At 38.6% G+C, this 22831-nt stretch overlaps 1 protein-coding gene across 1 annotated transcript; it reads left to right on the top strand.

Annotated features, from left to right (window-relative positions):
- The first annotated feature begins 319 nt into the window (after positions 1 to 319).
- LOC100405516 (olfactory receptor 4N2) lies at positions 320 to 15475 on the top strand. The gene is made up of 2 exons (XM_017976954.5): positions 320 to 5831; positions 12382 to 15475. The coding sequence occupies exons 1-2, from the start codon at positions 5748 to 5750 to the stop codon at positions 13312 to 13314; spliced, it is 1017 nt and encodes a 338-aa protein (XP_017832443.1). The 5' UTR covers positions 320 to 5747; the 3' UTR covers positions 13315 to 15475.
- Positions 15476 to 22831: the final 7356 nt, after the last annotated feature.

Below are 22831 nucleotides of genomic sequence, written 5' to 3'. Positions count from 1 at the left end.
TCCGCTGGTCGTCTGTGTAGTTGCTGACTTTTCTATTGGGTCTCTGAGTGGACACCCTGAATGTTGATGATGAAGTATTTCTGTTGCTTGGTTTTCCTTCTACCAGTCTAGCCCCTTCGCTGTACGACTGCTGAGGTCCGCTTCAGACCCTGCTTGTCTGGGGTGCACCTCTAGCAGCTGTGGCACAGCGAGGGATGCTACCAGTTTCTTTTTCTGCTATCTTTGTCCCAGGATGGTGCCTGCCTAATGTCAATCTTTTGGATATAGAGGGGTCAGGGAGCTGCTTGAGGAGACAGTTTGTACTTTATAGGGGTTTAATTGCTGAGCTGTGAGCTGTGTTGTTCATTCAGGGCTGTTAGGCTGCTATGTTTGATTCTGCTGCAACAGAGCTCATTTAAAAAACTCTTTTTTTTCTCAAATGCTCTGTGTTGAGGGGTTTGGGCTTTATTTTTGGATGTCCGTTGAGGTCCTGCCCAGCTAGGATGCAGACTAGCCACTGTTTGCCTGCCGAGGCTCCGCCCTGCTGTTGCGAGGCTCGCCCTGGCTCCGCTGTTCTGCTGTTCTCCGCCACGCCCTGCGGCGGAGTCTCTCTGTAGCAGCGTGTTGCCTCGGCAATGGCTGGCTGCGTCAGCAGTGGGCGTGTATCTCAGTAGGGACGGGTTGCCTCGGCAATGGCTGGCTGCATCAGCAATGGGCGTGTATCTCAGTTGGGGCGGGTTGCCTCGGTAATAGTGGCCGCCCCTCCCCCTCAGAGCGTCTCGGGCCGTCTGCACGGGGCTTGTTTGAAATCGCGGTTTTGTTCGTCCCACTGGGCCAATCCTAACGCTCTGTTCCTGCAATCCCCTGGGCTGGTCCACTGTGCAAGTCTAGCTCAGTCTCAAGTCCAGCCCTCTCACGTCTCCGGTTGCCGGTTCATTGGGGCACCCGGACAAGCGTGCCCTGCGGGGAGCGCTGGGTAGGGCCGGCCGCCGCCACCCCGGCTGCCGGCTTCGCCAGGCGGAATATCTGCCTGGCATCCCGAGTCTCCTCTTCACTTGGGAATTTCCCCGTTCCGTGGGCAACAAAGATCAGTCTGGAAATGCAGCTCAGACTCACCTCTCCGCCGACACAACGAGAACTCCAATCCTGGGTTGTTCTCACAGCGCCATCTTGAGTCCTCCCCCCCAAAAATAATGTCTTAATAACTTCTGTATTAATAGTGGAGTTTAATGTGAGAAGTTAGGTGCTTATAAAATTATTTCAAGTATAGAAGACCATTATTCATGCTGGGCATCTATTATAGAAATTGTTGCCAGAAAAACACTGTAGAACTAACCTGCTAAGTGACTGATCCCTGCAATAACCAGGAGAGGGCAAGAAGCACTTTCCCAGGTCTTGGCTCAGGGAACGATCAATCAGCCATGGTCTGTCATGAAGAGAATTGTAGAGAGTGCCTCTCATGTTATTCTCTCTCTTTCATTATTTTTTCTAAATTAGATTTTGCATGAGTATATTATATGTAAAAATAAAAAATGTTTATGTGGGTAAAAGACAGAAAAATGCTGAAAATATGTCTATCATAGATAGATGTGGAGATTATTTTCTGCACAATTAAAAGGTTTGCATGTAAATTGAATATTTTCTCCCTACTCAAAGATTATATAAGAGCATCCATGCATAAAAAATTAAAGTAAAAAGTATTAAAGAAATGGATATAAATGATAAAATGTTTATTTAATACATAAATAATTTGCCTAAATGAATATGAAATAGGTAGATAGAAGGAAATATGAGCAATGAACAAAGGAAAAAATAAAAAGGCTTATAAACATGAAAATAATTTTATCCTTAAAAATCAACCATAGAAATAAAAACCACTGATTTTGATTAGCATGTAGAAAAATGTTGCTCATGTATTATCAGTCAAAAAGTACGGAATAGAGAGAGGTGCCAGAAGCAGCTATCATGTGCCACTCATGGAGAGGGAGACACGTGGTGAGAGTAAACACTAGCTCTTCTAGTGGATTGTCCATGAGGCCATGTTAGGATACATCAAGGAAGCAACCGCAATCCATGGACAGCAGAAAGGAGCCATGCAGGAAAGCAGTCCACCCAGGGTTGGCATAGAGCCAGGAGAGGCTCCCAAACATAAGAAGGGGATGAGTAAGAACCTCTTGGGACCCACACCTCTGCCATGGGCCTTAGCAATCCTAGCACAGGAGATCTCCCATGAGCCCGGAGGGCCTCCAGACCAACACAGAGAGATGACTGGAGTTTGGGCAGAGCTGCAGCTAGGCCTACCTGGAGCTCCATGGGCCTTGGGGCCCTGAGCACGTTGGTGCCAGCTGCTATAGTCTCACCAGCAAGACAGGTCAGCTCTCTCGCCTGTCCCTAGAATAGGGGCTGTATACATGGTGCTGAGGAGCGGACTGACTGCAGGCCCTGCTTGCTTCATCGCTCCAGGCAAAGCCCACTGGCCGGGGTTCCCCACACAGCCACCCTGCTTCCACCTGAACACCCAGGCCAGTCAGAGGTCTCTATTTCTTCGGGAAGGAACTCCCAGCTGTCAACAATAGGCCTGAGATTTCTGGTGCTGTGGTCTCCACATACTGTTCTGTGGCTGGGGAGAGATCCAAGATAGCACAGGAGCTATCCTAGACCTTCCGCATTGCAGCTGTCATACGGACAGCTGTCACAGAGAAAAGCGGCCACACTGTTTCCACGCGGGTCCCTGTCCCAGCTACTCCTCACTGGGCAGGGCCTCCCAGCCTGAGGTCTCACCACAACTGCCCCACCTGTACCTGATCTTTCATTCTGTGGTGGCCCCGAGTTTCTCTGGGGTAGAGCTCCCAGAAACAACCGACAGGCTCTCTGGCGTCAATCATCACCTCAGTGTAGGGCCCTTGTTCCCCCCAGGCTAAGTAGGGAACAAAGAGCCTGACCGCAGCCGTCCGAGGGAGAGAAGGCCAGATTGTCTTCCCTGCAAACCTCTGACCCCTGCTGTTCTTCACTAGACAGGGCCCAGATATGAGTGTTTGTTTCATATCTGCCGTTGCTACCGCCAAGATACCGCCCCCTACTGTCTTCTCAAGCTGGGGAGGGAGTAAAAAGCCCGAGGTCGCCCCAGGTCCAACACTGGAGCGGGAAGAGAAACACACACTCTCCAAGCACTGAGAAGGGTAACCGCGTGGTTTCCTGGGCTGCTGTGGAGCGGGGCACTCCTGCCTCCGCAGGACGAGCCTGGAAAAGGTGTGGTCCATCTCCCTGCCGTGGCCTCAGCCTGAGGAAGCCCCGCAGCCTGGAACACCCAGCAAAACAAATGAGGATGCGGTGCTAGCGATCGGAGGGGGTTCCCCCGAAGCTCGGGAGCGGACCTGGTGAAGGGGTCACTTCTCTCCCCGTGGTGCCGCAGACCAGGGCTGTAGATGTGATGAAGTACAAATGAACCACAGGCCTGAGCAAGGGCCTATCTACCATCCATTACTCAAGCGACATCTACTGGAGTGCAGCCAAAACTGCTACAACACAAAAAATACTTTGCTACTATCGTCCAGTGAAATCAAGGGAAAGAATCCAGCCACAAATAAAAGACACTGCACAAAGCCTTGGCTATCTGAAAACATCCACAAACAAAGCCAACTGACTATACTCAAATTACACCACAGGTAAATAAACCAATGCTTCCAGATGAGAAAGAACCAGTGCAAGAATGGTGGAAATTCAAAAAGCCAGTGTCCCCTTATCTCCAAATGAGTCCACTAGATCCCAAACAATAATTTCTTTTTCTGCTTTCCTTATTTATTTGTTTTAGGATAACTTTTAATTTTAATTATTTAACGTTTAGGTTCAGGGATACATGTGCAGGTTTGTCATATAGGTAAATTGCTTGTCATGGGGGTTTGGTGAACAGATCTATCACCTAGGTAATAAATATAGTCCCTGATATAAAGTTTTCTGATCCTCACCCTTTCCCCACCATCCAGTCTCAACTAGGCCCAGCTATTTCCTGTTCCTTTCTTTGTGTCCATGTGTAGTCAATGTTTATCTCCAATTTAAAAGTAAGAGCATATAGTATTTGGTTTTTTGCTACTATGTTAGTTCACTTAGGAAAATGGCCTCCAGGTTCATGCATGTTGCTGCAAAGGATATGATTTCATTCTTTTTTATGACTGCCCCCTCCTTCAATAGATAGGCAAGCGGCATTAGAAGGGGAGCTTTTAGCCTGCCTGGTAGTGCAAGATTGACAAGGCAATCAGGTACATAAAAAGATAAGGAAAAGCATTAGAAGGTAGAATCCCCTAAGCTTGACCACTTAGCTCTCTGGCTTCAGCCCCCTTTCTAGGGAAGTGAATGGTTCTGTCTTGCTGGCCTTCCAGGCACCACTGGGGTATGAAAAAAAAAAAAAAAAAAAACCTCCTGCAGCTACCTCAGTGTCTGCCCAAATGGCTGCCCAGTTTTGTGCTTGAAACCCAGAGCTCTGGTGGTGTAGGCACCTGAGAAAATCTCCTGGTCTGCGGGTTGTAAAGACCATGGTAAAGTGCAGTATTTGGGCCAGAATGCACCATTTCTCAAGCACAGTCCCTCACGGCTTCCTTTGGCTAGGGGAGGGAGTTCCCCAACCCCTTGTGCTTCCTGGGGAAGTGACACCCCACCCTGCTTCTGCTTGCCCTTCCTTGTTGCACCCACTGTCTAACCAGTCCCAGTGAAATGAGCCGGGTACCTCATTTGGATATGCAGAAATCACCTGCCATCTGCATTGGTCTCACTGGGAGTTACAGACCGAAACTATTCCTATTCGATCATCTTGCCAGCAACACTCTAAAGTTTGGTGAAGCCTTTAACTGAAAAATTTGTGTGTGTGTGTGTGTGTGTGTGTGTGTGTGTGTGTATAATTAGACTCAAATATATATATATTTTCCGTCATCCTAGCCCTGTTGCTTTTTTGGTACAAAGCAATAACCTCTCATTTTTAAATTTATTTTTCTCCTTTTGCATTTTATTATAACATGTAAATTAACTTACTCACAACTTCTGTTTACTTCTGGACTAATAAATATGTTTCTGAATAGGGTTCTGTTTTATTAACAATAGGGTGTTTGTTTTGGAACTAGAAAGTAACTCAGCTTGACGTTATGTGGCACATTTAAAAGAGTTTAGTTGTTGCAGAGCTCTGGTACTTTTCTTTCCCTTATTTAGTTGATAACGAATATAGTTTACCTAATAACTCCCTTTGGAAGCATTCAGTGGGTCATGGTAGTCTCAAATCCCAAAAGCACTTTCTTCTTTACAATAGAGAGATTTTAAAATCTAACTTTCCTCATGTGACAGCGAACATTTATGAACAGTGTCAAAAATGATCAGTCTTACTAGGAGGGGGAAGATGGCTACTTTGTGAGAGTAACATAAGATCGCCGAAGACTTAAATTTCTGGAGGTCTTCATACTTACAAGAAACAAAAAGAAAGGGACAATAGAAAAAAAACTATTGCAACTATTTTACTTGTTCACCTGATATCTTAAATTGCAGTTGAATAGATTGGTCAGAGTTTTATCAGGAATAGCCAAAGACTAAGGTCTAAATTCAGCAGTGGGGCACTATGCACTCTCTCTTCTGATAGATCTCCATCAGCTTTTAATGCTTGGGATTACTTTAATGGTGAACAAAGCCTTTAATTCTGTTATAATTTCAGTAGCCTCTAGAGAGTTGACATCTGGTATAAAACCAAATATCACACAAATGACTGATATGTATTATTTTCCTTATTAAATATGGAAGAAAAGAGAGGCAGATGCAGAAATGGTAGGCTAAAAGCTCTAGAGAAAAGCTTAACTGATTTTATGATTTTGCAGAAGGTAAGTCCTTGACCTCTTCATTTTCACACTCAGAAAGTATGAAGGTTTCTTCTGTTGCACCCGATTCTATCATTCATTCATAGAATTTTGACAAAAAGTTGTAGAAGTGAAAGAAGGTTGATATACAAACCACTGGCTGCAATGGCAATTTTAAATGAAGGCATTACTGACCTTCTGCAACTTCTCTCTATTAACTACTCAGATTCATGCAACTACCATTATCCCAGGGTTTACCCAAAGACATTGACAAAAGATCTAGTAGCATTCTGTCCATTCAATCTAACTACTTTTAACATCTAAATATTTTCAGGATCAACTTTGGTTGAAGCATACTTGAATGAATTACATGTTAATACCATCATCATTTCATTTGATCGTCATGTTACCCCCATCAGACCCAAAGAGTCAATACATTGATCTATTTGGCAAATGAAAACTCAGGCTTCTGAAAGCTAAGTGACTTTCCGAGAATCACACGTAAGTTAATTGTTAAGCCAAGGAATGATAGTCAGATAAATGATTCCCAAACCAGGAATCCTTTTATGTTATTACATTGCCTAAAAAACTGGCATTCAAATCGAATTTAGAAGTTGTTTAATCTGGCCATCCCATTTTATTGATGAATAAATTTTCTGGCTAAGAAGTTATATATTTGCTTAGTGCTTTATACACTCATCATCAGCATCAGTATAAATTAAATATTTGATTATGTTCTCAGCCTGATTCACACTTTTTAGAACATATAAAACTTATTATTCTATACTTAAATAACTTACTAACTTTGAGCAGTTACTAACTTACTACTGACTACTAATATTATAATCCTATTTTTGGAACATTTATTCAATATATTTATTTTATTAGAATGCTGCTAATAGAATTTACTTCTTTTTTAAAAACTGAATCATCTCATTTTTATCAGGTTCACTTACAAACAATATATATATATGTACATATATATTATAAAATTGATAAGTGACTCAGATTTGGCCAATTGCAAGAAGAATACCACTTAAAAGTAAACGGTTATTACTGAAGAGTAAATTATACATTTTCATTTTGTAGACCAAATATGCAAAATGGAAGATGGTGAGAAACAGATACATCTCTCAGTCTTGTTGGGAAAGAAAATGACAGTGAGATTTTTTTGTTTTTTATTTTTAGATGTATTAGCAAGATGGGCATGGGGTAGAATGGAGTAGTAATGAACATAGAGGAAAAGTGGAGAGGGTGAAAACATTTCAGAGTGAAAAAACATGGATAAATTTAAGGGAGAAGAAAGAAAATAAAGAACAGTATTTAAAGATAATAACAAGAGCCAGAAAGAAACAGAGACGAGGGATAAGAAAAGGCAACAAATTAACAGGGAAAAAAATATCATAACCAGAAAAAAATGAACTGCTTATTGCTGAATTAAAAAAAAAGAGAAAATGAAAAAAGAAAAATAAAGGAGGAGGAGTGTGCACATAGGATCTCTAAACACCTGACGCCAGGAGCGGGTCTGACCACAGCTCAGACTCCAGGCAGGCACTCACAGAGTTGCCTGGAGATGTTGTGTGTCTCTACCCTGTGAATGTGGTGAACCCTTCTCTTTCATCTTCCCTGTTTCTGTAGTGTGCCATCATGGCCAGCCAATCTATGAATTAGCTGAAATGGCAAGAAGGATTAGAGATACAGTGAGGAAGATGTGGTACAGACTCTTTTGACTCAACTTTCCCTACTAATTTGGCTAAAATAGAACACTTTACTCTGATGATGCCATCTTATATGGATTTTTTTGGTAGAAACTTATTTTATTTTGCTTAGAGGAATGCTTATCTGATTAGTCTCTCCATCTATTCAAAAATCACCATTTAGAGAAGGTAGAGATAGCTCAAAGGTGGGAATGGGACAGGGAAGAAAGTTAAAAAAAAAAAAGATGTCAAGTAGTACTGAATCCCATCTGTTAAGAAACAGTGGAAAAATAACCGTAAGGCTGGGACACAGACAGAGTGAAAAGTTTATAACCTTCAATTTCAAAGTCCTTCAGACATTTTCAAATGTCTCAGGGATATTGTTAAATACCTCACTCTATGTGAGCATGTGGAACATATAAAACATACAAGTAAGTACAGTTGACCCCAGAACAACATGGGTTTGAACCACATGGGTCCACTTATATGTGGATTTTCTTCTACCTCTGCCACCCCTGTGACAGCAAAACCAACTCTTTCTCTTCCTTCTCCTCAGCCTACTCAGTGGGAATATGACAAGGATAAGAACTTTATGATGATCCACTTTCACTTAATGAACAGTATCTATATTTTCCTTTCCTTATGATTTTGTTACATTTTCTTTTCTGTAGCTTAGTTTGTTGTAGGAACATAGTATATAATTCATAAAACATAAAAATATATGTTATTCAATTCTTTTTGTAACCAGCAAAACTTGTGATCAACAGTAGGCTATTAGAAACTAAGTCTTTAGGGAGTCAAGTTATATGCTATTTTTTTATGGCACAGGGGGTCTGCCCCACTAACGCCTGCATTGTTCAAGGGTCAACAAGAGAAGGGGCTCTTGATTTAAGGAAATATTTATATAGGCAGATAGTAGAATAAATGTTGAGACAAATGGCTGGCAATGGGGGTAAAGATTAAGACATGAGGAGAAAAGCTCATTTGGATGGACTTACAAAATATTTTTTCCTATTACAATTTTGTGTATGTTTGTATGTATTTGTGTGCATATGTGTGTGTTCATGTGGTATTTGCATATGTATATATGATGATGTGTTAAAATATGACTTTCATAAATTCCACTTGTGGCTTCTAGTAACACCCAGAAATTTCTGTGTTAACTACTCTATTCAGTTCTAGGGATACATAAAGCAGATAGTTTTAATGCTTCTTAAAATAAGTACCCTAACATGACACTATATAGATATGCAGTCTGTGTTTTGGTATTTGCTTGCTTGTTTTTTTACTTGTCTGTTTCTCTTTTCTTCCTTTCCCTAGTTCTCTATCTTCTTGTCTTTCTTTTCTAGGTAATGTCACAGTAGCATTTTCTGTCAAAGATTTTCTGCACCCCATGTGCTAGAGAACTTATTTAAAACAAATAAACTGTTTAGTTAAATTATATGAAAAATATCCTTTTATATTACAGTTCGTATTTTGTTGTAGGTCAGCAATTTTCAAGCTGAAAAAATTTATTCCCGTAAGACATTTTTTAGTGTGTAACCTTAAATGTATGCATATTTATTTTTAAAGTATATATAAACTATTGTATTATCCATTATAAATATTAAACAGTGAACTTTGAAAAGAATCAAGTGTAGTGATATGTATAAAATGTTAAACATTTACTAAATATAGATAAATCACTATGTTCTTTCTATACTTCCGTGGATTATCATATGCACCTTCCGGAATGAGTATACTCCATGAAAAAATATGAATGTTAAATATGAGTTTTCTTCACAAAGCACGTTGTTTTTCTTTTTATTTAAACAAGGTTGAACTTACAAATCAAAGCAATACAGAAGTGATTTTTAGACTGGCAATATTATTTTAAGTTATTCAACTGCACAAAAAAGAGCACTCATTCATGAAAGCTGTGATTAAAATATTCTTTATCCATTTAAACTGAATAGTATACACTTGCATTGTCCTACTACTTATCAAAAGAAGAGAAAAAAATAAAACTCTAAACTTAATATAACTACAGGAGCTTTTGTTTTCTCATCTTAGAAATGGAAGAATAAGACGACAGTATTTTTTTTTTAAATTATACTTTAAGTTCTAGAGTACATGTGCAGATCTTGCAGCATTGTTACATAGGTATACGCACATCATGGTGGTTTGCCGTGTCCATCCCCACTTCACCTACATTAGGTATTTCTCCTAATGTCATCCCTCTGCACCTTTCCAGAATCTAAAACTAAAAAATTTGTTTTAGTACTTCATAGATTCTGGAGGGTGCAGAGGGATGCACCCCATACCCTGTTACCACTCCCCTGGCCTGCACCACACACAGACCCCAATATGTGATGTTCCCCTCCCTGTGTCCGTATGTTCTCATTGTTCAGCACTCACTTATGAGTGAGAACATGCAGTGTTTGGTTTTCTGTTTTTGTGTCAGTTGCTGAGAATTATGGTTTACAGCTTTATCCATGTCCCTACAAAGGACTTGAGCTCATACTTTTTTATGGCTGCATAGTATTCCATGATGTATATTTTCTTTACACCAGGCTATCCTTGATGGGCATTTGGGTTGGTTCCAAGTCTTTGCTATTGTAAACAGTGCTGCAATGAACATATATGTGTATATGTCTTTATAATAGAATGCTTTATAATCCTTTGGGTATATACCCAGATAGCTGGGATTGCTGAATCAAATGTATTTCTATTTCTAGATCCATGAGGAATTGCCACAGTGTCTTCCACAATGGTTGCACTAATTTACACTCCCACCAACAGTGTAAAGGCATTCCTATATCTCCACATCCTCTCCAGCATCTGCTGTCTCCAGATTCTTTAATGATCCCATTCTTACTGGCATGAGATGATATCTCAATGTGGTTTTGATTTGCATTTCTGTAATGACCAGTGATGATGAGCATTTTCTTGTATGTTTGTTGGTCGCATAAATGTCTTCTTTTGAAAAGTGTCTGTTTATATCCTTTGTTCACTTTTTGATGGGGTTGTTTGTTTTTATTTAAATTTGTTTTAGTACTTCCTAGATTCTGGATATTAGCCCTTTGTCAGATGGGTAGATGGCAAACATTTTTTCCCATTCTGTTGGTTAATGATTGTTTCTTTTGCTGTGCAGAACTCTTAAGTTTAATTAGATCCCATTTGTCTATTTTGGCTTTTGTTGCCATTGCTTTTGGTGTTTTAGTCATGAAGTCCTTTCCTATGCCTATGTCCTGAATGGTGTTGCCTAGGTTTTCTTCTAGAGTTTTTATGGTGTTCAGTCTTATGTTTAAATCTTTAATCCATGTGAAGTTATTTTTTGTATAAAGTGTAAGGAATGGGTCCAGTTTCAGCTTTCTGCACATGGCTAGCCAGTTTTCCCAACATGATTTATTAAACAGGGAATACTTTCCCCATTGCTTGTTTTTGTCAGGTTTGTCAAAGATCAGATGGTTGTAGATATGTTGTGTTGCCTCCGAGGCCTCTGTTCTGTTCCATTGGTCTATATCTCTGTTTTAGTACCAGTACCATGCCGTTTTGATTGCCGTAGCCTTATAGTATAGTTTGAGGTCAGGTAGAGTGATGCCTTCAGCTTTGTTCTTTTTGCTTAACATTGTCTTGGCTATGTGGGCTCTCTTTTGGTTTCATATGAAGTTTAAGTTGTTTTTTTCCAGTTCTGTGAAGAAGGTCAATGGTAGCTTGATGGGGTTAGCATTGAATCTGTAAATTACTTTGGGCAGTATGACCATTTTCACGATACTGATTCTTCCTAACAATGAACATGGAATGTTTTTCCATTTGCTTGTGTTCTCTTTTATTTCCTAGAGCAGTGGTTTGTAGTTCTCCTTGAAGAGGTCCCTCATGTTCTTTATTGGTTGTGTTCCTAGGTTTCTTTTTTCTCTTGTAGCAATTATGAATGGGAGTTTGCTCATGATTTGGCTCTCTGTTTGTCTGTTCTTGGTGTATAGGAATGCTTGTGATTTTTGCGCCTTGATTTTATACAGTATCTTTATGGCTCCTTATGGTGTATCTATGCTGTAATTTTGTGAGTTGAAATCATGACATTTAAAGTATTATACTTGCAAATTTTATATTGTAGCATATCATATTGTTTGTTGAAAGGCTCTACATGGGTGTGATACTGGGAACAGAGAAATAAATGTATTGTGAGTTTATTAGTATTTGAAACTCAAAAAGTGCCTAATAAGCTCCATGCAGGTGAGGAGTAGCCATAGGAGTGGTGCTCAGATTTATAGCTGGAGTACTATGTTTGTATTAGGTGAAAAGTGGAGCTATAGCTTGGGATTCTGGTGAATAGTCTGGGAAAAGAGTATACAAGGATGTCTGACCAGAGGAGTATAAATGAAGCAGATCAGATGATAAGACAGAAGTCAAGGAAGAGAGTTACTATATATGAACTGGGAATTACACAAAAACTGAGGGAAGAAAATGTCTAGCAAAATTTTGGGGTTGTGTGGACAAGTATAAAAAGGGTCAATCCCAAGAAAAGAGCTAAGACTCAAACACAGTATATCCACAGAAACTCAAAGACCAGTTAGGTTGTTTATCCATCAGGAAACTTAATGTGATTTAAGAATGTAGGAATCCCAACATGGAGGATGCCAGACTCCTAAAGTGGAAAATGATTCTGTAGAAGCATGTGGTTGAATGGGAATAAAATTGTAGCTTTGAGAACAGTATTTTGTTTTCATTTTAAATTTGGAGAAATTAAGGTAATGGAGTTTACTCAGAATAGGAGAGGGATGGGAAATGTTTTTAGCTGAAGTACTATATGTGCCAAATATTTTTTAGCTGTAGAACTAGTATCTAGTTGGAAGACATAGTAATAACAATTAATTCTGCTTGTTCATATACTGCAGGCCAGGGAAATGGAAAGCAAGAACAGAACAGTGATAACAGAATTCATCCTTCTTGGTCTGACCCAGTCTCGAGATATGCAGCTCCTGGTCTTTGTGCTGATCTTAATTTTCTACTTTATCATCCTTCCTGGTAATTTCCTCATCGTTTTCACCATAAGGTCAGACCCTGGGCTCACAGCCCCACTCTACTTCTTTCTGGGCAACTTGGCCTTCCTGGATGCTTCCTACTCCTTCATTGTGGCTCCCAGGATGCTTGTGGACTTCCTCTCTGAGAAGAAGGTAATCTCCTACAGAGGCTGCATCACTCAGCTCTTTTTCTTGCACTTCCTTGGAGGAGGGGAGGGATTACTCCTTGTTGTGATGGCCTTTGACCGCTACATCGCCATCTGCCGGCCTTTACACTATTCAACTGTTATGAACCCTAGAGCCTGTTATGCAATGTTGTTGGCTTTGTGGCTTGGGGGTTTTGTCCACTCCATTGTCCAGGTGGTCCTCATCCTCCGCTTGCCTTTTTGTGGCCCAAACCAGCTGGACAACTTCTTCTGTGATGTCCCACAGGTCATCAAGCTGGCCTGCACCGACACGTTTGTGGTGGAGCTTCTGATGGTCTTCAACAGTGGCCTGATGACACTCTTGTGCTTCCTGGGGCTTCTGACCTCCTATGCAGTCATTCTGTGTCGTATACGGGGGTCTTCCTCTGAGGGGAAAAACAAGGCCGTGTCCACATGCACCACCCATATCATTGTTATGTTCCTCATGTTTGGACCTGGCATCTTCATCTACACACGCCCCTTCCGGGCTTTCCCAGCTGACAAGGTGGTTTCTCTCTTCCACACTGTGATCTTTCCTTTGTTGAATCCTGTCATTTATACCCTTCGCAACCAGGAAGTGAAAACTTCCATGAAAAAGGTGTTTAATAAGCACATGGCCTGAAAAAAGGGCAAAATAAAAGAATAAAAAAAGACTGTAGAATTTTATCTGAAATTGATTTGTTTATGGAAATTGATTTGTTTATTTCCAAGTACTGCAATCATTGAACACATCCCATTTGTCAGGACTATCCTAGGAACAGAAAAAAGAAATATGAATGAGAGATAAGTTCTGTCTGCTATCCAAGTGATTCAACCTAGTAAAAGAAACATTGAAAAGACGGATGAGGTTTGTCTGCTCTCCAAGAGATACAACCTAGTAAAAATAGCCGTTAAAGTAGAAAATAAAACAGCATAGTTTCAGGAGGAGATACTGCTCTGTAAAAATGAAAAAGAAAAGTGAAATGATAGATTGTGACTCTGAATTGGGAGTAACCAGTTTGCATTTAATCATCAAAAAAGGCCTTCTTGAGGAGCTGACATTTTGGATCATATCTGGATAAACTGAAGGAGTAAACATGCAAACATTTGAGTCTATAGTATTCTAGACAGAGGGCACAGGTAGTGCAAAAACTCAAAGATGGTAATGAACTTGGTATATTTGAGGGATGCAATAAAGTTCAAGTTACCTGGAATATAGTAATTTAATGTGAAAATGATTAGACTTAAATTTGGAGATACTGGTAGTGTCTAAAACATATGGTCTACATAGTAATTATGAGTTTTAATTTTATTACAGTTGAAATAAGAAATCATTCTGTTACTTTAAGCAGAAGAATGATTCCTCTACTGAAGGTTCATAAATGACTCAGGGCTACAAACTCAAGATTCTGTGCAGATATCAAAGCATTGAAAAATATCATTGAGAGGAAATATTATACTTGTAAGTATACTTTGAAAGGTATTAAACTACCAATATTTCTTCCATAAATAAGCAAAGAATGGCAAAAGAAAGCTGGTTACTTTTATTGAAAAAGGTCACAAAATCATTTTACTTCGTTTTTTTTCTAGAGTGTCATTATTAATCCTAGCAAATTTATATGACTTTCAGCTGTATGTTTGATCTTATTGCCAGTTGATTTCACTATAAGTACAATGATGACTGTCCTTTGGTAGACCAATTAGGATTCTGTGTCAGAGAAGAAATCATTCTAGTGATATATATTTTTTTACATATTCTGGGTACAATATATTCACTTGATCTTAGCCAAAAGGCTGAGAAGCAATTATATATATAATCCAATATACAATATATTCAGACAAATACAATATATCCAGATGTATGTCTTGCACACATTTTCTCTCAGCCTAATAGCTTGACTTTCATTTTCTTAATGGTTGGATGTTGAAAGAACAAGTTTTAAATTTTGGTAAGTCCACTTTGTTAATTTCCTTTAAACAAAAATTATTTAATATAGGGAATTAAGTATTCACAAAATAGCTGGAAACTCTAAAAGAGCAGACTACAGGCTGGATTGACAGATGCCTCACAGACTAACACAGGAGACCTATGTTGTCAGGGAAGTTGTTCTTGCTGCAATGTTAGCCATTTGTTGTCTGAAAAACACTGTCATGTGCCTGGTATGTAGTTGATGATCCAGAACCACTGTGGACCTATCAAATCGCCCCTAGTGCAACAGAAGTCTCTCCTACTACTTCTCTGCCTAACTAGCTTACTACAAATTCAAATCTCTTATGAGTATATTAAATGGTCAGCATCCAAAACATCTGGAACCCCAAATGCAAGGGAGTCTAAAAGTGATTTTTAAAATATTTTATTTCTGATAATAACCAAAGTTTATATTTATGAATATAAATTACGTACATGGTAAAAATATTCAGGCTATAGAAAAAGTGGTCTGAATCTTCAAATAATCCTTTTTCATTCTTACTCTGTTTATTATGTTGCTTTCTGTTTTACTGAGAAAGTTAGCAGGTGAGAATTCCTCAATCTCGTGTCACTACCACTACCTATACACCTCCATCTGGGACTAAGTTTCCTTTAACTTCTCCTGAGACTGGGTGACCTGATCCTGCATCTACAGAAGTAAACCCTTCTTCCTGTGTACCAGGTTCCGCCCCCTCCTCTCTACTAAAGGCAATGACTCTGGCAACTAACTCTTCTTTCTCTCATCTATAACATGAACTCTGTCCTCCCTATTGAGTGTAACATTTAGGAGGTAGCCACAGTTCTTCCCTCCTAAATAAAACCTTCTTGCCACCTTTTCCCCTCTCCATGTGACTTCATGAGTCTTTGTGCCTTCACATGACTTTTAGGATTTAAAAAAATTTCTTTAAAATATGATGTTGGGATTTTCACAGTTATTTGCATTGAATCTATGCATTGCTTCAGGTAGTGTGGATATTTTAACAATATTAATTGTTCTATTAAGAAAGAAAGTCTTTCCATTTATTTGCATCTGCTTTAATTTCTTTCATCAATGTTTCATTGTTTTAAGTGTACAAGTCTTTCACCTCCCTGGTTAAGTTTACTATTAATTATTTTATTTTTGTTTCTATTGGTAATGATATTAATTTCTTAATTTCCCTTTTAGATCTTTTTTAGTACATAGAAATGTAAATGACTTATTTCTTTTATAGATCTTTAAATTTATAAATATTTAATTGACAAAGATCAGATATATTCAAGGTATATAAAATGATAATTTAACATACATATACATTGTATAATGATTACCACAATCAAATTAACACATTAATCACCATCCATGTTTTATATTAGTTACCCAAAATGTGTTTATCTTATGGCTGAAAGTTTATACCCTTTGATTAATATATTTGCCTTTTCTTTCACTTCAAAACCCCTGACAACCACTGTTCTACTCTCTCTTTCTATAAGCCTTTTTTTTTTCAGATTCTACATGTAAATGAGATCATACAGTATCTGTCTTTCTGTGTCTGACTTATTTTACCTATCGTAATGTCATTAGGTTCATCTATGTTGCTGCAAATGGCAAAACTTCTTTCTGTGGCTGAATGACAGTCTATCACATATATGTACCACAACATATATACCTGTACATCCATTGATGTACATTTGGGTTGTTTCCATATTTTGGCTACTGTGAATAATGTTGCAGTGAACATCGAAGTGTAGTTATCTTTTAGAGATAGTGATTTCATTTCCTTTATGTATATATCTAGAAGTGAGATTGCTGGAACATATTGAAGTTTTATCTTTTATTTTGGGAGGAACTCCTGTATTGTTTTCCATAATACCTGTACCAATTTACATTCCCACCAGTAGTGTAAAATGGTTCCCCTTTCTCCACATCCTTACCAACACTTGATATCATGTGTCTTCTCATAGCAGCCATCCCAGTAGATATGAGGTGATGTCTCATTGTGGTTTTAATTTGCATTTCCCAATGGTTAATGATGTTGAGCATCTTTTCATATACATGTTGACTATTTCTATATCTGTTTTGGGAATATGTCTATTCAAATCTTTGCCAATTGTAAAAATTAAGTTGTTTGTTGTTTTGCTATTGACTTGTGTACTTTCTAATGTATCATGAATATCAACTCCTTATCATACATATAATTTACTAATATTTTCTCCCATTTGGTAGATTGCCTTTTAATTTGGTCAATTGTTTCTTTTGTGGTGCAGTGGAAATTCTAGTTTGATATAGTCTCACTTGTTTATTTTTGTTACTTGTGCTTTTGTGGTCATATCCAAAATATGATTGCTAAGACTATTGTCAGGGAGTTTTTTCCTCATGTTTTCTTCTGGTAGTTTTACAGTTTCAGGTTTTAAATTTATATCTTTAATTCATTTCCTGTTAGTTTTGGTATATAAGACAAGACTTAAGTTTTTTTCTTTTGCATGTGGATATTTAGTTTTTTCAACACCACTTATTAAATAGATTTTTCTTTTCCCACTGTGTATTATTGGCACCCTTGTCAAATCTTAGTTGTTCATATATGTGTGAATTTATTTTTGGCCTCCTTACTCTGTTCCATTGGTATGTGTCATGTTTTATGGTATCATACTGTTTTAATTACTATGGCTATGTAATAGAGTTTGAAATAGTGAGTGAATGTGATGCTTCCAGCTTTGTTCCTTTTTCTCAAAATTTGGAGTCTTTTATGAATACATACAAATTTGTTTTTGTTTTTTCCATTTCTGTGATGAATGCCATTGGAATTTCAATAGGGACTGCATTTAATCTGTAGGTAATCTTTTTTTTTATTGCAAGATAGTTGCATAGGTACACACATGGCAGTGTGATTTGCTGCCTTCCTCCCCTTCACCTATATCTGGCATTTCTCCCCATGTTATCTCTCCCCAACTCCCCACCCCCCACTGTTCCTCCCCTATTCCCCCCAACAGACCCCAGTGTGTAGTGCTCCCCTCCCTGTGTCCATGTGTTCTCATTAATTATTTTGGATATTTTAACAATGTTTTTAAAATTTATGTACATAAATGTATTTACTTTTAATTCTCTTTTTTCATTTATTTTGTCAATATATTACAGTTTTTAGTGTACAGAGCTTTCACCTCCTTAGTTAAATGTAGTCCTAAGTATTTAAAAACATTTTTTTGCAGTTATTATAAATGAGATTGTTTTCTTGACTTCCTTTTCAAGTAATTCATTGTTAGTGTATAAAAATACCGCTAGTGTTTGTATGTTCATTTTTAAATCTGCAGCTTTACTGAAATCATTTATTCTAAAAGTTTTTTGATGACATCTTTAAAATTTTCTCATATAAGGTCACGTCATCTGCAAACAGACTATTTACTTCTTCTTTTCCAATTTGGTTGCCTTTTATTTCTTACCTACTTGTTCTAGGTAGTACTTTCAGCAATATATTGAATAGATGTGGTGAGAATGGGCATCCTTATTTTCTTTCTGAGCTTAGAAGGAAAGCTTTCAGTTTTTCACCATTGAATATGATGTTAGCTGTGGGTTGTCATATGTGGCATTTATCACTGAGGTAGGTTCCTTCTAAGTGTAATTTGTTGGAAGTTTTTATCATGAAGGATATTGAATTGTGTCAATGCCTTTTCTGCATCTATTAAGATGATCATGTGGTTTTTGCCTTTCATTCTGTCAATGTGGAATATCACATTTATTGATTTGCATATGTTCAAATATCCTTGTGCTTAATAACAGTGAATGATTCTTTTAATGTGCTGTCAGATTTATTATGTTAGTATTTTGGCATCTATGTTCATCAGAGATATTGAATTGCACTTTTCTTTTAGTATCCTTTTGTGGCTTAGGTATCAGAGTAATGCAGGCCTTATAATATGAATATGGAGTTGCCTCCTCTTCAATGTTTGGAAGAGTTTGGGATAAATTGATATTAGTTCTTTTTCAAATGGTTAGTAAAATTTAAAACATAATCCATTAGGTCCTGGCTTTTCTTTGCTGGGATATTTTTTAAATTAATGATTCTATTTTATTTCTTACTGATCTGTTCAGATTTTTTATTTCTTCTTAATTTTGACAAGCTGTGTCCAGAAATTTATCTATTTCTTCAAGGTTATCCAGTTTGTTATAGTATAGTTCTCAAAACTTAAACAAATTAAAATTTTTTCTATAGTTTTTGACATATTCATAATGTCATATGTTCATTTCTACAGTATTAGACAGAATAATTTCTCTACCCTAAATTGTTCTTCAACTTAAATTGTTCAGCTTGACAATTGCCAGTCTTTTGCTGTCTCTATAATTTTGGTTTTTCCAGAATGTCATTTAATTGGAGTCATAGAGTATATAACCTTTCAAAACCAGCTTCTTTCAGCTAGCATTATGCATTTAAGATTCATTCATTATTTTTATAGCTTGGTAGTTACGTCCTTTTTATTGTTGAATAACAGTCTATTGTAAATATAGTATAGTTTGTTTACTCATACACTTATTGAAGAATATTGTGGTTGTCTCCAATTTTTTGCTGTTAGGGAATGAAGTTGCTGTAAACATTCATGAGTAGGTTTTTGTCTACATATATATTTCAAATCAGTTGGGTAAATGTCTAGGAGTATAATCATATGGTAAGGCTATGCTTAGCTTTGTAAGAAACTATCAATTTGGTCAAGATGTCTGACTAGATGCAGCCAGGTGGAACAGCTGTCACTGTGGGACTTGGATGGCTGGCATACTCCTAACAGGTCCACAAAAGCTGGAGAGAAGGGAAAGGCAGCTGGGAACCCTGAACAAGGCTAGCATGCACTGGAACTTGTTCCAGGCCCCCAACAACTTTGGAGGAATAGGTGAGTTGAACTGGCAAGGAGCAACCCACTCTTGCCACGAGCCCCTGGAATCTTACTCCTCAACCATCACAGACACTTGAGTTGGCAGGGAGAGCTACTTAGAGGATTGGTAGGGGAAACATGCTAGCTGACGTGAAGCCCAGAGGGTTTTGTGCAGGAACATCTATAGGAAAGCATGGCCACAGATGACCATCCCTCCAGGCTGACTCTCTTCCATAGGAGAGTTTAACCCCATGGGAACTGTCAGATGTGAATTCTGCAGGGTAATGTTGCCCATCAGATGGAGCAGATCCAACCTTAGTACCCCCTGGTCTGCTGACCTCTCGCAATGCCCAGCCTGGCCTTTTCTACTTGCAATGTCACCTCAGGTTCCTTGGGGGCCCACATCTTAAATCCTGCACTGGCAGACCATACCTGCTTGGTGGAAAGCTCCAGTGAAGTGGCCCCTAGGGTCATGCACCAGCTTGCCTGCTCCCTCCCTCTGCTGCAGCTTCTTCCAAGCCCAAGGCCAACCACCCTGCCCCCGACATCATTTTGCTGGCTTGTATGTGTGCAGGTAGATTTTCCCTTCCCTGCATCACCAGCTTGTGTCTGCATGTACACCCTGCCCTGCCTCTGCTGCCAGCAGGAATGCACTCTGCTCCCCTTTCTCTGCCATACTGCCATTGTAGTCAGAGCCCTCATGGGCACAAAAGATGCCAGTCCTGCCTCTCTCAGTGATGTGCGTTGTGCCAACACTGCCACCTGAATGAATCTAGACACTGAAAACAATGAATTCTCATCTTCCCTGAGCAGTCACAGAGGGTGCACACACACCTGCACCCACCAGTGCTCTGCCCCCTACTATCACCACCACCAGTGCAGCAATGTACACAGTTGCCAATGGGAGCCTGCTGACCCCCCAGTTATTCTGACTCTACCCCTGCTGGGAACACCTTCATGAAGGCAGGCACCTCAGGACCTGCTAGGAATCTGCTGCAGCTGACAAGCATGCATCTTGCTGTAATACTCCTGGTGCTGCTGAGGCCACCTCTGAACGAGGACAGATCCCACTGCTATCACCCTACAAAACACTTTGACTGGTACCATCCATCAAAGTGTAGTGACCAGCAGTCCAAGAGCACATCTCTCCCTGCCATCACAGTGGTTTTCTAACCTTGAGAGGCCAGAGAACAAAGTCGGGTAGGATATAAGTCCCCCAGAATTAGAACATGAAGTTTGGGAGATGGCAGCTGAGCCTTAGTTCCCTAAAATCTTCCAGAAATGAAGCCAGTTGACTGAAACCACTTTATAACACAATCAAACTCTCAAAGTCATCCAATAAATTAAACAAAAAAAAAATCCAAAGCACAGGAACTTCAAAGATTGAAAAAATACCAGCCCACAAAGATGATAAAAAAACCAGTGTAAGAACTCTAACAAGTCAAAAAGCCAGCATGCCTTCTTTCCTCCAAATGACTTTACCAGCTCTTCACCAAAAGTTCTTAACTCAGCTGGAATGGCTGAAATGACACAAATAGAATTTAGAGTATGGATAGAAATGAGGAGCATCAATATGCAGAAGTATGTTGAAACCCAATTCAAGGAAGCTAAGAATCACAATAAAGTAGTGCAGGAGTTGACAGACAAAATAGACAGTATATAAAAGAACATAACTGACTTGATAGAACTGAAAAACACACTATGAAAATATCGTAATGCAATTACAACTATTAACAGCAGAATAGACCAAGTAGAAAACAATGATATCAGTGCTCAAATACTGGCTTTCTGAAACAAGATAGGCAGATGAGAATAGAGAAAAAAGAATGAAAAGGAACAAACAAAACCTCTGAGAAATATGGTATTATATAAAGAGAACAAATCTATTATTCACTGTTGTCCCTGAAAGAGATGAGGAGAATGGCAGAAATTTGGAAAACATATTTCAGGATATCGTTCTTGAGAACTTCCTCAACCTAGCTAGACAGGCTAACATTCAAATTCAGAAAATACAGAGAACCCCTGTAAGACACCTCATAGAAAGATCATCCCCAAGATGCATAATCATCAGATTTTCCAAGGTTGAAATGAAAGAAAAAATGCACAAAGCGGCTGGAGAGAAAGGTCAGGTCACCTGCAAAGGGAAGCCTATCAGACTAACAGCAGACCTCTCAGCAGAAACTCTACAAACTGGAAGAGATTTAAGGCACTATGCAAGATTCTTAAAGAAAAGAAATTCTAACTCAGAATTTTACATCTGCCCAAACTATGCTTCATAAGTGAAGGAGAAATAAGATTCTTTTCATACAAGCAAATGCTGGGGGAATTTGCTACTACCAGACCAACCTGTTTTATAAGAGCTCCTGAAGGAAGCACTAAATAGGAAGAGGAAAGATCATGACCAACCACTTCAAAAACACACTGAAGTACACAGACTCATGACACTATAAAGCAACCACACAAACAAGTATGCATAGTAACCAACTAACAGCATAATGACAGGATCAAATCCACATATATCAATACTAACCTTGAAAGTAAATGGGCTAAATGCCCCAATTAAAAGGCACAGAATGATAAGCTGGATAAAAAAGCAAGATCCAATGGTAAGCTGTCTTCAAGAGACATGCAATGACTTTGGCTGACATGCAATGACACCCATGGTCTCAAAATAAAGTAATGGAGGAAAATATACTAAGTAAATAGAAAACAACAACAACAAAAGACAGAGGTTGCAATCCTAATTTCAGACAAAACAGACTTTAAACCAAAAAAGATTGTAAAAAAAAAAAAAGGCAAAAAGGACATTATATAATGGCAAAGGGTTCAATTCAACAAGTAAATCTAACTATCCTAAATATATATTCACCCAATGCAGGAGCATCTAGCTTCAAACAAGTTCTTAGAGACCTTCAAAGAGACTTAAACTCACCCACAATAATAATGAGAGACTTCAATACCCACTAACAGTATTAGACAGATCATTGAGGCAGAAAATTAACAAAGATATTCAGGATCTTAACTCAGCCCTGGATCAAATGGACCTGATAGGTGTTTACAGAACTCTCCACTAAAAAGCAACAGAGTATACATTCTTCTCATGACCATATGGCACATATTCTAAAATCAGCCACATAATTGAATATAAAACACTCCTTGGCAAATGCAAAAGAACTGAAATTATAATGATTGTTCTCTTGGACCAAAGCACAATAAAATTAGAAATTAAGACTAAGAAAATTGCTCATAGCCATAAAATTACATGGAAATTGAATAACCTGTTCCTGAATGACTTTTGGGTAAATAATGAAATTAAAACAGAAATCAAGAAGTTCTTTGAAACTAATGAGAACAA

The sequence above is a fragment of the Callithrix jacchus genome, chromosome 8, assembly GCF_049354715.1.
Source record: "Callithrix jacchus isolate 240 chromosome 8, calJac240_pri, whole genome shotgun sequence".
NCBI lineage: Eukaryota > Metazoa > Chordata > Mammalia > Primates > Cebidae > Callithrix > Callithrix jacchus.
Note: the sequence above shows the minus strand (reverse complement) of the source record. Positions and strands in the feature narration are given on the sequence as shown.